This window comes from Kryptolebias marmoratus, linkage group LG13 (assembly GCF_001649575.2).
Source record: "Kryptolebias marmoratus isolate JLee-2015 linkage group LG13, ASM164957v2, whole genome shotgun sequence".
NCBI lineage: Eukaryota > Metazoa > Chordata > Actinopteri > Cyprinodontiformes > Rivulidae > Kryptolebias > Kryptolebias marmoratus.
Genome location: NC_051442.1, coordinates 17137412 through 17154800, shown reverse-complemented (window position 1 = coordinate 17154800; position 17389 = coordinate 17137412). Strand labels below are relative to the sequence as shown.

Below are 17389 nucleotides of genomic sequence, written 5' to 3'. Positions count from 1 at the left end.
GCTGCATGCAAACTGATAGATTCTGGTGTTAGACAAAGGCTATTCAACTGGCAACATCTAATAATTTTACACGGCTATGATTTAGCAGGACTGTCACCGTTCCAATACACTCAGCTCTTGTTTAAATCTCAGACTTGAATTAAACACACATTTGTTGCATGTCTTACAGTGATTTTCCACCAACATTTAATCCAAAAAACTGACAAAAAAACTTAACTAAAGGCAATGAACAAAATTGTTTTACATATTACAACTCATCTGTGTTCAGACTCTACAGTATCTGCTCATGCAGCTTGATAGTAGCTTGTACACTCTTTGGTTTGTACCATTTGCATGTCTGGTGCATTATCCAATGTACATGCCTTGCTTTTATACTATGTGTTGTATAATTTCTAACAAAATTGTTAACATTACCGACTCAACACACAAAGCAGTACTTACTGGCTACTTCCAGGGATGCATTGTGACTGATTGCCTGGCCCAGATAGTTTCGGGCTATACAAACATAGCTGCCATCGTCCGGCTTGCTCCTTCGTCCATGGATGATACGCAGGAAAAAGAGGGATCCGCTGGGGAGCAGCATACGATGGGAGCGAGGGTTGTCACGGTCTGTCTCAACGCGTTCACCATCTTTGTACCATTCCACGGTCGGGACTGGACGGCCCTCTGCCTTACAGTTGAGAGTGGCTGGCTCCCCTTTGGACACAATGAGGTCTGATGGGTGCTCCACAATGCGGGGAGGGAAGTCTTCCTGGCGGAGACGAGACCCTGGAAAAGAACAAATAAAGTTTAAAGTTTGCTGCTAACTTACAATTTTGTGTCAGAGCAAATAGTTGATACTAAATCTATCAACTATATCAACTATTATATAAAATACCACCAAAAATTGCAAATTTTAATGCATGTTTTATGCCAGCACGTCTTTCTGAAAGCCCATCTTCACAGTGAATCAGAGAGCAGCTCTCTACTGTGTGTGTATTTTTATCATTTATTTTGTATGGAGCCAATTTCACCACAACCTCTAAATAAAACAGAAATATGGCTCAATACTTCCAACCACACAAACTCAAACAACCACAAAATCACCTCTAATCCCTGATCCACTGGTGAGATGTCAATCAATCAGCTCTTCACAAAAACAGCACAAGAAAGATACCAACTGAGTCTGAAGACAAAACAAACATCCTTAATAAGTTCCAGGTCATGAACATAATGTTCCACAGCAATTTACATTCCATTCATCTTTCAAACCCTTCCCGTCTAAAACAAAGCATACAAACTCACACACACTACACATTGCCACTTTTAACTCGGTCCACACACAAATAAAACATCAGTGGCTTTTCATGTTGTCCTCCTGTATTTTTAGAATCAATGGAGAAGCAAAACAGTTAAATCTTTTAAAGTTAGAGAATCTAGATCAAATTCACAGTAAGCAACATAAAGAACAGTCAGAATATTTGAGGAGCAAAGATGGGTAAATGATCGCTAGCTCTGTCAGGGAGATTGTGAGATAATTGTTAAAATATTTTAAAACCATTTTCCTCAAAGATAGATTGGAAAGGATTTGCACATTTCTACTTCTATATAAAATACCTTTGAACAACTCAATAAATCTAAAGACATTTTAGAGCATCAATGTCAGAAGAGCAAATCTGACGTTGACAACAATAATTTCTCATCCTTCAAACAAGACTGCATCAAGAACCATTATCAATAGCAGGCTGAGCCAAGGAACTGTCTGTGTAGAGTTTGTATGTTTTCCTGTTCATGCACGGGTTTTGTCCAAGCACTTTAGTGTTTGTCTACAGCCATGATTCTGAACTGACCTTCAGTGTGAGTCTGAGCGTGCATGATTGTTTCTATCTTCTGTCTCTATGTTGGGCCTGTGAGGAACTGGCAACCTGTCCAGGGTATGCACCACCTCTCGCCCAGTGACAGCTGGGATTGGCTCAAGCCCCCACCCCCATGACCCTGGACATTTCTATCTAATGGATAGAAAAATAGAAATTGTCTGTACCAAGAAGAACCCCTATGTTAACCTTGTCAGAAGAGAAAATGTTGCAGTTTACTACAGTCGGATAAATCAGTATTCTTTTTTTTTTCTTATGAAAAAGAAGTAGACAATGTGTGCTCTGGAAAAGAGACAAAATACTGCCCAGGCGTTTATCAGCAGAAGGTCCAAAAGGCAGGCTGGTTGTCCTGTCAAATGTCATATAAACTTTTAGAAGTAATGCAAAAATGCACAAGTGCATTTAAATGCAGGAGTGCAGCACTACTTTAAGACCAGCACTAGATTGAGGTTTTGACTGATTCAGAAAAACAAAACATGATATTGGCTAGTCTGTTTTGTCCACAGCCAAACCAGCCACAACTGAACTCTGATTTGCTGAATGTGACACAGCATTTTAACTGACTGTTGGTCCCTGTAACCCAGCTCTAAGACCCTTATGATTTTTTTTTCTACTGTAGCCCAGTAAAGAATTGGTGCTTTTGTAAAAATAGCTTTTGGGGCTAGAGTTGGTGCATTTGCATTTAAAACAGAAAGAATATGTGTAGCGCTGGTCTTTTATTAGCAGTGGATCTTCTTGAGTGGAAACACTCACTGAGATTTTAAAGTGAAAAATATTGTCTTCTAAATTATTTTTTAAATGGATATCTATATATTTTGCAACACAACAGTGCAAAACCACATTTTACACACATTATAAAGACATGGCTGTTGAAAAACAAGTTATAAGTATTGGACTGGCCTGGGCTGCAATTACAACTTGCTACCAGTAAATGTGTAGGGATTAATGAAAAAAAGTGACAATGACCTCATGCTATTTTTTAAAACATGGAACAATGCCACAACATTTTTTAAGTGTTATGCAAGCAGTGTCAGCCTAATAAAGTGATGAAAATTTTCACATAACAATAGTTTTGTTTCAACGTGTTGCTGGTCTGTTTCCTTTTTTTTTAGGGCACAGGTACACTTTACTTATCGTTCCAACTTTTTAAGTATTTCCATGTCAGTCAGTCTGTTTTAGTGTAGGAAAACATTAGTGCTGTTTCATGGTGCTGAGGACTGTAGCTAATACAGCTTTCAGCAGGTCTTGGTGTAATGTGCCAATGTCCTTGTAAAGCAGATAATCACTACCGTGCTGGAGAGTGATGAGCTCCTACATTCCTGTTGCAACCAATAAATCCCACACAGACAAGTGTTTACCCACCCTGATAACACCTTGCACACTGTGAAATGGGTTTGTAGTGTGGTGAATTTTTATGTGTTTTCACATATCTGAAATGACTAAGTTGTCTGGAAGCTTATGAAAACTGATATAGAGCACAACCTCCTATTAGACCAACAGTTAAGAACAATAGGCATACTGTGCAGCAGTTTATTATTAAAAAATAAAAATACAGTATGTTGAGATTTACATGTTACACATTTAAAAAACATATATTAAATCTAAATGAATCTTACTTTATTGTATTTTTGCCTGTGTCTGTGTGTTTGTGTGTGCATGTGTGTGTCTCTGTTACCAAAATATCTCATGAGCCACTGGATGGATTTTAATAAAACTCTCAGAAAATCGTCAATAGATGTGGACTCTAAAAGTTCATCATTTGTAGATGTGTGTCTAGTGATTATTTTCTAATTGTTTTATTAGAATTCATCCGGTGGTTTAAAATATATTTTGTTTAAAGACAGATCAAGTTGACTCTAATAGTTAAGTTTAAAACAGAGATCCAGCATGATCACATGATCACATAACTCTCAGAATATGTGTTGGGGATGACTTTCACCCACTCTAAAATATAGCTCATTATCTGGTAAATTAATAGAGTTCTCATCATCTTTCTTTTTGCTAATACCAATTAGAATTGTATTGACTCTAAAAGTTAATCAGTTGTGGATGTTTAACCATTGATTACTTTCTGAAAGTTTAAAAAAAAAAATCTGTCCACAGGCTCATGAGATATTCTGCACACACATTCTGAATACAGAAACACACATTGGTAGTGGGCAATAAATATAAGCAACTGGAAATGTAGCCAATAGTTTAGTTGCCTAAGCCTGATCAATCAGGAGAAAAGAATGGCAAACTGAAATGCAAAATCAATAGCATACACTGCTGCATTTTTTTCGAGAATATTTGCTGCAAAGATAAAATGAGTTTTCTGATTAGTGCTCTGCACAAATCAAGCATAATTCTGGTCCGGCTACACAACCTGGCAGAGAAACAAAACAAAGTCTGAATCTCACATTTAGTAGCACTACCTGCTGTGATTAAATCGAAGAGAATGGTGGTGGTAGAAATCATAATAAAGGTGGCAAAAAAAAATCGGGAAAAAAATATAATGAAAAGTAAAACCTACTGCTCCACACCAAATTAAAAAAGCCGGCATTACCACCCATGAAGTTGCAGGCAAAAGTTGTAAATATTTAATGTAAGTACGATTTTCCACACTGTCTGAACCTCTAAACTGCTATCAGAACAATACCAACAAGGCTGCCACTGTGGCCTTTGGTCCCTGTTTGCAGAACACATGCTGCTTTCCTTGTTCTTAATTGTGTTGGGCTGATGCCTGCAGGTCCATGCAACTCCCTAAGCTCCCTGGCATTAGTGAGAGGCAATATCAGCCTGCCACAAGTGCACCCCCCTCCCACAAAAGACCAGGCTTTATCTGCAAAGGGCCAGCAGCCAGCATAAAATCAATATGCAAAAACATGCACACAGGTGCACAATGAGGTACACGAATCCTAACCAAAGCTAATTTGTTGCACCTTTGCACTTAAAATGTTTCTTTTTTTCAGTCAGTCGTTCCTGAAGCAGTTCTGTTGTCCTGTGAAATTGTTTTATGTTAGATACTGAGAAAGCAGTTTAGTAGAGAGTCTGTTGTGTTCTACAATGTGTTTTTCTTTGGAAAATCACAGAAACAGTGCAAGAACAAAATCTAACCCAGGAACTGTTGGAATATTCTAAATTCAGTACAAGGACTTTACTGTAAAATATCAACAGAACACGACGCATGAACAAAAGCATTTTTAAATGATTTGGTTTAAAAGCAGATCACTTCATTTTGGATTATAGTAATAGTTTACACTGGGTTTTATATCATTTAACATGTCTACTAAGTGTTATTGTTTAATTATTAACTCTAACTAGATAAAAAAAAAAACGTGAAAAACAGCACCATTTTAGAGTATGACATTAAGTCATAAATATATACTGACAACCCTGCTAAATTGTTATTTGGTCAGATCTTTTATTGCGTAGCTACATCCTGATGGGGTCTGAAACAGTTGTGCCATGGCTGGTTTGGGTGATGGTGGGACTATGGTAGTATCATTGTTGTAATGTGCTGCTGACAGAGGGTGGTGAGAGCACAGGAAAGCATCACAGAGAGCAAAAAATAGCAAGGAAAACTCTTTATACGTTATAATACTAAGAGGGTAGCAGAAACATAATTGTCTTCATGTTGAAGGAGGTTTAAAAATTTGGCATAATCCATCCATGTGCTAGCAAGTAGAGAGTATAGTGGGGGTCGGCATCCAGAGTAAAGGAGAAACGTTAAGGTTTAAATTAACTAAATGTGAACCAATACGTTGCTATAAATTACTGTAAGTGTGGTTTACCTCAGTGTTAGTGGTCATGTAACAGCCTATCATTGTGTTGTGTATCATACAGCAATATGTAATTAGATTCCAGACATTATCACTAGTTGAATTCAAGATTAAGATGTTTGTGTGGAAAAGAAAAAAAAAAAATCAATTTAGGACGATTTTTGGAGGGGACAGAAGCTGGTACGCAAACACTGACACTGAGTTTCAAAACATTACCTGGAGACCTGGGTTTCAGATTTCTGCTCAGATTACATGCAATTCTTAAAAAACTGTCTGTGTGGTTTGTCCTATAAAAGCCGTTTGTGACATTTATGAAACCAAAATGTTGGAGACATAGAGTCACCCTTCACTGATGACACACTCAGCTTGCTTTGTGACTAACACTGACTGCTAGAGCCCATATAATTGTATAAATCTCTGCCTGCAGTACTTACATGGGATTTCTTATGCTTTTAGAGGAGAAAGAGCTAGGAAAAGGGATGAAAGGCATGCATATTGCAACAAATGGAGTGTGCAATAAATGGAACAGCTCTGTCTTGTTAAAACAAATCCTTTATTTTAGGCTGTGAAAGTCATTTAGCCTTCTTCTCTCTTTTGTGACCCAAGGGATAGAGATCTTTGATCAAAGTCCAAACTTTTAATGGTCAGACAAAGCTTTCCAGTAGTTTTAAAGTTCACAAATCTGCTCTTGTGTGTCAAATTACACCACAACAGAATGGACAGCTTTCCATGGTTGACATTAAGGAAAGAAAATGAAACAACAAAGATTTAGAGACTGACAAGTAGGACAATTTAGAGAAACATCAAAAAGTGTTGTTGAAAAGGGAATTGTCACTAGAACTAAAATGATTTTTATCTACTGCAGTTAATTTCCAATTACTTTTAATAAAAAAATGTTGGTTTGCATTTCTACCTTTAGACCAATATTCAATGTTTGTTTCTGCTTCACAAACATAATGGCTTTAATACAAATTTACATGCATCTCTTGTTTGAATTATAAATGTATCCTGTCAGCATTTCTATCAAACACACGGTCTACCTTAAGCACACTCTACATACTCAGACCAGACAGATCCGAGACAATGTGACAGTTATACCACAGCAGCAAAACATTAGAGTGACAAGAGGTTAATGTTATGCAAGTGATTGCTGCGCTTCACCGCACCGGCTCTGGTATCTTAAACGTGTCTGATTATGCAGAAGTGTCAACACAAACAACCTGTGATAAGGCGCGGTTCTGAATCAAGCTATACATCACAATGGGCTAAAGGACAAAGGACCTCTTTCTTAAAACCCTGACAATCCTACAATGTATGGCAGAAAATCTAAATTCATGGTTCAAGTAATGTTTGTTTAAGAAGTTATTTATAAGCTCACAATCAGGCTTCCTTCACACTGAATGACAATACCATTACAATGTGAAAAATCAAACAGAACATGCATGGTTTTTGCAGGGTCTTGGTGAGGTCTTCAGTTGTGCCTTAGGAACACAGCGGGCCCTTCAGATAGAGTGGGATTGGTCCACAGTAGTGTTGAAAATGCACTAATCTGCCATAGTGAGATTGTGGTGGTTTACCATCATGGTGGCAAAGTGCCAAGGCTCTAGGTAGAATGTGGGAGAACGTGGTGGCAGCTGTGGCCACAAAACCATTGTGCGATGTCTGCACACACTGGTGTAACTTGGCCATAGAAGATTTGAAGCAGGACTAGCTGCAACCATGATCAGGACGAGACCAAAATGCAATTTCTCATCTTTTCATTAAATATGAAGCTACATATTCACTTGGATTAGTTGCTCCTTTGCAAGAAATATTCAAACATGCAGCATCTTTTAAAGTTTTACAGCAAACTTTTGCTGTTTCATTCTGCTTTCCCATCTTTATGCAATGGTAAATGGGCTATTTCAAGTCAGACGCTTCATGTTTTTAATTAAAATTTTAAAAGTGGCATCTATTTCCTAATTTATTCATGGAAAAAAAACAGCACATATTTTAAACTGTCAAACATTTCTGACTCTAATTTCCTAAAGTCTCAGACTCTTAACATAATCACTCATTCCTTTAACTAAACAACAAATAATAATATTGAATACCAAACATTCTTTCTCAGGCTGTCCAAACTACAATTATGTGTTGAACACTGTCATTTTCCCAACAATGTGTAGGAAAGAATGTGAGTGTGCTTTCATGTTGAAACAAAGTTTCTTTCTCATATAAATATATTTTTTGGTGTTGTTGTTGTTTTCAAACTGCATTTTACTTATGGTTTTAATCACAAGTGATTATAAGCAATTCTGGCTACCATACTTCAAATCAGTGGTTTTTTTTCTTTTCTCCTGCAGTCCTTCCAACTACACAATGCAGCACAGTGAGGCAGTGTTCAGGGAGGCGAGTCAAGGTCATGGACGTGATAACACCTCCCTACTGCAGCACCCAGATGTTCAGGGCAAGATATGAGCTGAGAGAAAATGTAAGCAGGAGGAATAACTCACTAAAGGATAAGGAATTGATTTACCCAAAAACAGAAACATTTCAAATATTATTGGTCTGTTTTTTTATCAATAACATTAGGTGATTAAATTCCACATTTAATGGCTGATGTTGCTCATTTTGTTTATGCTTTATTGCACATCTGTTAATCTTATATTAACATTTATTTATTTTTTTTTTTTACAGTGCCAAACTATATGATAACGAGGACAGGAAAAAAATAAATCACATTCTGGGTTGCCATCTGTTAAATGGTCACTGGAAAGGTAACAAGCAATTAAGTCTCCAGGGCACACTCGAACCAGAACATTGCTGGTGCGCGATAAACATCTGAGCCAAGTAGGTCACCAGGACGCTTTAACTAGAGAGCAAATCCATCAGGCTGTCTGTGACACACGGGGAGGGCCAAACATATTGGACCCTTCAGCTAATTCTCCTGCTGTTTGAATAAATTTATGCATAATATGTGGTTGTAATTCGACATTTTAGCTGAATTATGAACACAGGACAATGCCTTTCTTTGCTAAGCCCTTTTTTTTTTCAAATACCCTCTTGAGATAAACATCCTCAGTTTCCATGAACAAACTTTGCACTATACTTTATAATGACTTCTGAGCAGTGAGCGACTGTCCCGAGGATGTGATAAACCAAAGCTTTCCTCCTGTATTTGTGATGAGAAACACCTGAGAGCACCACTGCCCCGCAAAGGCCAGCAGCCAGTCTCAAAGGCCTATTTTCACTCCATTAAATGTTCAGTGGAAAGTAAAGTGGCTGTATAGGACATTGATTATCACTCAGGCAGAAACTGAGAGTTAAACTTCCCATGAAAATAACGGCCACTGAATTTGCACAAAAGGTGCTTTGTTATTTTTGAAAGAAAAAAAGAAAATCTACAAAGGATTACTCTTGCATGCACTAAGTTATTTAGCAACAAAAAATGTAAGTCACAGTTTTAGCGGCAATTTCCTGTCACATTATATTCAATATATTTAAAATGCAATGAAGGACTGAAATAAGATCTTTGCAACATCAGTAGACTTGGATGTTTGATCATCTGTAGGTGATTCTATTTCCTTTGAAGCTTGTAAACAGTTAGATTGTTCAGATTATGACTCACTTCTGACCTGTGAAAAAAAATGTTACTGCAAGTTTATAGTTTTAAAAGACAACTGTTCTGTTTTTTAGGTTGATAACAATTGCCGTTTCCATCCATCCATTTTTTTTAACTGCTTCTCTTTTCCCGGTCACAGGGCCCTGGTGCCTATCTGCAGCAGTCATTGTGTGTCACAAGGGACACACAGAGACAAACAACCATTCATGCTCTCACTCACACCTAGGGATGATTTAAAGTTACCAATTATCCTAACATGCATGTATTTGGTCTTTTGGAGGAAATCAGAGTACTTGAAGTAAACCCAAACAGGCACAGGGAGAACAGGTAAACTCCACCCAGAAAGACTTCAGACCAGGAGGCACAGATGTCGTTTTTATTATACTACTGTTTGTACTTTAGCAGTTTCCTATCTTGTGTCAAATCAAATTATTCATTTGTTTTTGTTTCATTTTTTGGTCAATGAAAAAAAAAAGATCTAGTGACTTATGTTTAGATGTAGATGTAGTTGTAGAATATTCATGTAAAGTATGTGTCTGACTATATTTTGACACCAGTTCAAACTGCTCTTTTGCTGATATATCTCCCCAGATATAGGTTGGTGTAGTCTCATCTGCACTGATAAGTTGTTGTAACTGTATAAACCTTGCACTTATTATCTTTCCAGGATATATTTTATTGCCATCAAGCTCTGGTAGTAGAAACTGTCTGCCGCCATATTTCTTTTTCATTGTTAAATTTGCAAAACCATGATGGGTTTATCCTGGCTGATTTACTGCTTTTGCTAGAGCTGCCACCACATTTTAACATGTAATATTCCAACTTAAAAGTCCTGTCATGTACAAATACTGTAAAAATTATCATTTTACTGCATGGTATAAGCTGTAAAGTAACAAAATCCACTAAAAAAAAAAAAGTGAAACAAATTTGTGATTGCACCATCACTGTCGACACCTTTTTATTACTCTGCCAGGATACTAAAAATCATAAACTTACACAAAAATGGCTAGGCAGTATGCCCAAAAACCCGGTAAACATTCACTACATTTTAATAAACCAAGAAATACCTGTGCAAATGTGTGCACAAATATTCATCCATTCATTTCCTGTGCCTGCTTGTTCTTGTTCAGGGTCATGGGGAGCTGCTGCCTATCTCCCGCAGTCACTGGGCAAGAGACATGGAACACACTTAACAGGTCACAGGTCAGCTCTACTAAAGACCAACAAGACAGACAGCCATTCATACACACACACACACACACACACACACACACACACACACACACACCTAGTGACAATTGAAAGTAGTCAGTGAACCTAGCATGAACTGTGTGAGGAAACCTGGAGAAAACCCACGCCTGCACAGGGACAATATGCAAACTGCCTGCAGAAAGGCCCCAGCTGGGAGCCAAACCTGTGACCTTCTTACTGCAACAGTGCTAACCAACTGCTTCATCATGCAGTCCATGTGCAGACTGCACAGTCCATGTACAAGAAATAGAACATCAGCTCATATTAGCCCTAGCAACAGAGTTGAATGTTGCCATTACATTTCTAGAAACCATGTAATCATATAATTTTAAGTTTGCAGTCAATTCTCAGCTGCCAGTAACACAGACAAACTGGTGTCTTGCCCAGAACATAAACTGCCAAACAATTCCTCATTTAGAGTTTTAGAGGTGTAAGACACTTGGATTTTTTTTTTCACTCCAGTTTGCCATGGTGGCAAATGCAGCTTTTTTTGAGCTTTGATTACATCAATGTGTGACTGGGTTTCAAAAATGAAGACACACAAACATATTTTAGAATAAAATACAGCATTTTAAAAATCCTAAACATTCCCTGCCTTGTCTTATTATGTGATGAGATAGAAATACTTTTCCTTTGCCAAAGAAACCATTCAGAAATGGGCAAGTAAGCTCCACACACCATAAAACACGCGTACATATTAAAATCCTCTCACGGCAACTCTTACAGATGGTTTGTATCGCCATGGTGAGTCCTCCGCTCATCTCGTCTTCCACATGCTCTCCAACTAGCTAATGAGACTTACTGTCAAAATGCTCAAGATGCTTTGAGAGCCTACATTCCAGTGTCAAACTCTGCCTAATGAAGGTAATGCTATATGGCCCACTCGCTCTAATCACAAGGTCAGTCCTGAGGGCTTGGTGCTCACACTCGCCTTTGATCAACCTGCTCACATCATGGACTGAAGACTCGCAGAGATGCAACAAGGCAACAGGAGGGCATTTGGTTGCTGTGAGCAAGTTGGAATTCATTTCAGTGCCTAAATATCAAGTAAATAACACAGAACTTTAAAATGCTATGCATCACTTCGTGTTTTAGAGGGAATATGTAAAAGATGCCAGGTGCATCAAAAGTTTTTAACTTAGAAGCATTAATATTACAGCCCAAGCACTCTTGTCGTATTGCAGATTCAGCTTTTAATTCTATTCCACTCCACAGCTTTTCAAATGCTATTTAATATTAATATTAGATGTGCTAATTAAAGCAATTTATGCATGTTTTGCCTCTTCGGCGAGAGATGCTCTGGTGGGAAACGGTTCTTCGTGCAGCAGCCTTCAAATAAAGTGCTTTGAACCCCGTCAGTAATGACAGGAGACAAATGAAGGAGAAAGATGAGAAGCATCGAGGAAATGGCAAAGGGATAATGCGCACCACTGAAGTGTTCTCTCCCAGCACTCGGGATTTCTTTGTTGTTATTTTAGCTAATCTAAGGTTTAACAGTCAGAGCAAACCTAATTGATATGTATGAGAACTCATCTATTTTCCAGAGTCGCCTGAGCATGAACACAAAAAGGCTGCTTAAGATCTATCAAGAGACGTATTGACTCAATTGATTATTAGCCACCTGAGTGGAAAGGAGATGACTCACCCCGGTAAGCTCAAGAAGCATCCCTCAGGTCATATTACTGTGACCTTTTCCAGCCGTCTTTTCAAAACAATATTTCACTAATTACTCTCAAACCCAAATGCACCTCACTTTTGAAGATGTTACAACTGCTGCAGCACTTCAGCCATTGCTAGTAGGCATGGACCAGTTTCATGGTACACCAGTGTTAAAAAGTCAAAACCTATGGATTTTTTTGTTGTTGTTGTTGTTGTTTTTGTTTTTTTTTATCATACTATCCCTAGGATTTAAATGCCTTTTAAATACCAAAGACAGTACGTTTTTGTTTCTCTCCAATCACATGGAGTGCCGAATAGTACTCCCCTTGTTGATCTAAGCTGTCATTCAGTTGGGAACAGAAACCGAGGGAGAATTCCCCTTAAACCATTTTAACTGTTAAAGGAAGACAATGGTTGGTTATTTGTTTATCTGGTAGTGGATAACACAGTCGCTCATGACACACATTTCCTCATTTTAAGATAATACTGTTTTGAAACAAATGTTTGTAACAGACTACAACAGTTACCATGTTCATAGGTAAACTATACATTCAACTGCAGGTTTAGTACAAAGGCTCATAATCCAGCTAATTAATTAACTAACATCAGCTTGTCAGGCTCCCAACATTTCTTTACAAAGAGCAGAACAGCAGAAAAAAGTAACATATCGCACAAAAACCAAACTTGCTTTAGATTTATATTTAATCTGGTGCTGTAGTTTTATTTTGGTCTGACACTTTTGTATATCTACTTTAAAATAATCACTTTCTTTAAAAAAAAAAAAAAAAAAAACCTGCTAACTCTGGTCTGACAGTAGTTTTAAAATTAATTTAAATTTCAATTTATTCCAGCGCTTGTGATTAAATTAAAATGTGAACCTTGAAAAGGTTAAAAATAAAAACAAAATGCTGAACAGCACCTGATTAAAAATATGCATCCTGAGTGCAGGAAAAAGCTGACACTGATTTTAAACAGTCATTGTTTGATTGTGTTGTCTCAGTCTCCCTATTTGTATCTGCACATCAATATTAAAATACTTTATTTAGTGTTATTTTACCATTAAAACTATAAAATAATCATTATTAAACAGTATGTGATATTATTTAGGAAAAACGTAATAATTGTTGCATTTTTGTTTTGAAATAAAAGTAAACAAATCTCGTGATGTATTTTGAATATTTGTTTTAATACTACGATACCATAGAACTGTGGCGATTTTGCTTAAGGTTATCATAATCTCCAAATCCCATACCCACCTGCGCCTACATAGGAGAAGGACAAGTTGAAGTGCGTGAACCTTTTTTTTTTCCTGTTTTCCCTGAAAAAAAGATCCTATCAGGATGAATTACACAACATGCATTTACATATTGAGCTCATACTTTAAGAACAGAATGTCATTTTTCACTTGTGAAACCCCAAGACCGAGGAAAGCAGATTGATATATATGCGAGGAATTATCTTAAGTGCTTTTGCAAACAAACCCAGCTGGACACTGACCTCAGAACAGGAAACAAAGGCACGCTTACAACCCAGAGAAAACCGCAAACCTACAAGAATGTCTAAGCTTAGAAGCTTTTTTTGTCCAGATGAGCACAGCTATGGCTTTACTGTTTATGGATGTCTGGAGCGTTTTCTTGTGTGGAAAACTCAGCAGCAGGTTTTATCCGTCTGAATAACTTAAATTTGAGCAAATGAACTTCACTGGGATGAGTGGGGTTGAATGAAACAGTAGAGATGTGGGGAATCTCCTCCAGGCAAAGAAGCAGACACCAATCGATCCGCTTCAAAATGAAGACTTGGGTGTGTAAATGTAGCTTAGACTTGTGTATGTGTGTGCGTGCCTCTGCATATTTGTGTGTGTGTGTGTCTTTGTGAAGATGTGATGACCTGTGAACTCCAGACCCACAGGCACTTGTCAAAGCTCCCAGTAACTTAATTCTCCCCAGGTTAGCAACCACACTCACAGCTCCAGAGGAAACCAGCGAGTAAACAAGGGAAGCAATCATGAATCACGGCTTTCAGCAGACGATTCGAAAACACTCATTAAAAACAAGCTTACGTTAACACCATTACATATGCATTCATGCACATTCAGGCAGAACCAAACAATCCCTGCAACATCTGCAGGGGTTTGAGAGGATGAGCTGCATTCCTAGTTATTCTGCTTCAACTCTTCCTAGCGGGCGATATTCTCATAAGCAAACACTTGTGTCAAACAATGCTCATTTAGCATGACCCAATTTTTACACAGTCTGACTTTACTCATGCCTTGAATGACAATGAAAGAATTATTAAAGTTTTAGAGGTTTGTTTAACACGACTCTCTAAAATACAAAAAAACCTGGAACCAAGTTAAAAGATCCAAATGATTGGTAAGAAAACAACTAAATGCTTTAAACTTTAGGACAGGTAAAACATATTCTGCCCATTCTACAATGTTTATCATATTTGGTACTCAAAGGGTGCTATTATTGGAAAATGGAAATCATTTGTGGAGATTCTTTCCAAACAAGGAGTCCAGAAGCCTATTAGCTGCATTAGTTCTATGGGAGACCAAAAAGATTTTTTGACAAATTCATTCAACAATAAAAGGAACTGGTTTACAAGTCCTCGTTAGTGGTAGGATCCAGTTCCTCACTGTCACCATCCCCCAGACCACAAGGAGGGTTGTTAATTTAGAGCTTGCCATAACAGGTCAGCTTTTCCCAATCAAGCCACTGTAACTTAAAAGGATAGTTTATATTTTTTGAGGTGGGGTTTTGTGGAATTTTTATCAGCACGCATCTTTGAGAGGCCCCTTACGATAAAAATCAATATTCCTCTCACATACACTATCAAACCCTCTCACATACACTATCAAATTCTTTCACATATAATATCAAACTCTCTCATTCACTATCAAACCCTCCTACTCTAACCCTAACCCTCACCCTCTCACACTAACCCTGACTTTCTTTTTGTTTGTTTGTTTGTTTGTTTGTTTTTTGGGGGTGGGGGGGTTGCTTACGAGATCTATATTCACAATAAACAGTTTTTTATTTAAATATTAAATAAATGTGCTATCTAAACACCATATAAAATGTAAGATTCTTTAAAAGAACTGCATTTGCGGGTCACTGAGATCAGTATTTATCCAAGCACTTTTGACTGATCAGTAAAATATTAATTCTGTATACAGTACTGATAGCTACACAAAGCATCTCTAAAGAACAAATGATTCTTAGTGAAATGAACTTGGAATGGAGTGTGGTAAGTGTGCTAAATTAAACATACAAGTTAGTTTAAAGCAATTGAAAATGCAAGAAATCCAGGACAAAGCAGACACACAGGATGAACAGATAGTCGTGATGGTGATGATTGATTTTTCTACTGTTTCGAAAAAAACATAGCTAATCAGAAACTGACAATTTTAGTTTATATGCTTTTCAGTCAAACTCTCTCACACACAGCCAAAGTCTGGCGTATTGACTATCAGAAGCCATGGTCAGTAAAGGGCTATTCCACTGAATCTTTAGCTTCTGGGCCATCTTTTATTAGCTGTAGTTTAAAATCTATAATACTTAGACAAGTTCAAATTTGGACTACATGATTCTATCCTAAAACAGATTTTAAAAATTTATATATATATATAAAAAAACAATTGATAGTTTATGAAATCTTTTATTTGATAAGTCTGCTTTTAGTATAGGGTTTCCTAACCTGTTTCAACAGTATTGCAATCTTTTAACAAAACTTTTTCTTATGTGGCTAAGATGAATAAATTAATGAAGGAATAAATAAATAAAAACAATAAACAAACCCCCTCAAAACTACTGCATTTCTCAGTCTTTCACATAAAAATACAGGTTTCACAAGTTAAGCAATGTGTTTTACAGAATCAGTTTTAGGGCAAAAAGATCACGCCTTCATGTTTGTCTAAGTTTGTTTGCAGTTTTGTATTAATTCAGACATGTTATCTTGTTATCTGCTGAGCATCCTTTTGTCTTTTCAGTGATGCCGTAGTAATGTAGTCACACAGTGATGATATCGTCGCTGCACCACTCCTTCCATTAGCATAGCACTGCCCACACATGTGTGCTAGTTAGTTAAATGGAGGAGGCAAGCATGTTGCTTGTAAATGCATGTTTTCCAGAGTTTGTGCATTAATGACAAGTAAGTTGTAGTAACTTGAATAGTTAATTTGGGCATTCACTTGTATAGTTTAATGCTTTATTCACAGTGTGATGTTCCCTTTATTGGCAGCTAGTCTGCAGCTAATTGCTACATTCATGCGTAAAGCCAAAAAAGGTTAAAAAACAAAATTACTGGACTTCTATTTTGCAGCTGAAAATGTTTCGGTTCTCATCTGAGGAGTTTTATCAATTCAAAAAGCAGAGTGTGGATTCACATGCAGATTACTCACTCTACTCACAATAGAGACTCGTTAGGGTCTTTGTTTACCTGGCTCACGAATGGGCCAATTTAATAACATTAATTCACAAAGGTGTCCATTAGAGTGACACTGACTAGGTATTAGGGTTAATGCTCCATTGTCGGTTTTTGAATGCTGAAATCTGAGACATCCTCCTCTGTTTGAAGTGGCCATCTGATTTGACTGTCTTCTGGACGCCTCCCTTTGGAGCTTTTCCAGTCATGTCCCACTAGGAGGAGACCTCGGGGCAGACACAGAACTCGGTGGAGGGATTACGTATCTTCTCTGGCCTTGGAAGGCCATGAGTTCTCCTCCTGGGCCTGTTGTGGTCACAAGTTGTCCAGGAATAAGGGATATGGATGGATGGATGGATGGATGGATGGATGGATGGATGGATGGATGGATGGATGGATGGATGGATGGATGGATGGATGGATGGATGGATGGATGGAAATCCTTCAGAATGCTCTGCTGCAGGTAAGATACTAACTTCCGATATCAACTTGATAGGCCCCACTTCAGAAAAAAAAATCTGCACTACCCCTTTAGGGTTCAAGAATTTGTGCTCTGCAGTGTTTTGAGTCACAACAGTCTTGCAGACATGGTCAGCAAAACAGCATGAGTAAGTACATGTGAACCCCGACCCGTGTATGTCTGAGTCCAGCAGACAAGCCCGATGTCTCAGTTAAGCTGTTCCCTGTAGGGTTTCTGCATACACCAGTCATGGAATTAGGCTGTGTTCTGCTGGTCCCCGAGCCCCTCTTGTACCTCCTCCACGGATAACACGGGGATGAGGAGGTAAAATAAGCCTCAGAAGAGCTTGGCTACTTAATGCTAATGTAATTAGATTAAA

The 17389-nt window shown here is 37.8% G+C and overlaps 1 protein-coding gene across 4 annotated transcripts in view; it reads right to left on the bottom strand.

Annotated features, from left to right (window-relative positions):
* Positions 1–17389, bottom strand: part of LOC108233901 (roundabout homolog 1-like) — a 102920-nt gene that overhangs the window by 64417 nt on the left and 21114 nt on the right. For all 4 annotated transcript variants that reach the window (XM_017412667.2, XM_017412668.2, XM_037979021.1 and 1 more), the window contains one exon: positions 442–768. In XM_017412667.2, coding sequence (XP_017268156.1) covers positions 442–768 — 327 coding nt within the window. The remainder of the gene's footprint in view (positions 1–441; positions 769–17389) is intronic.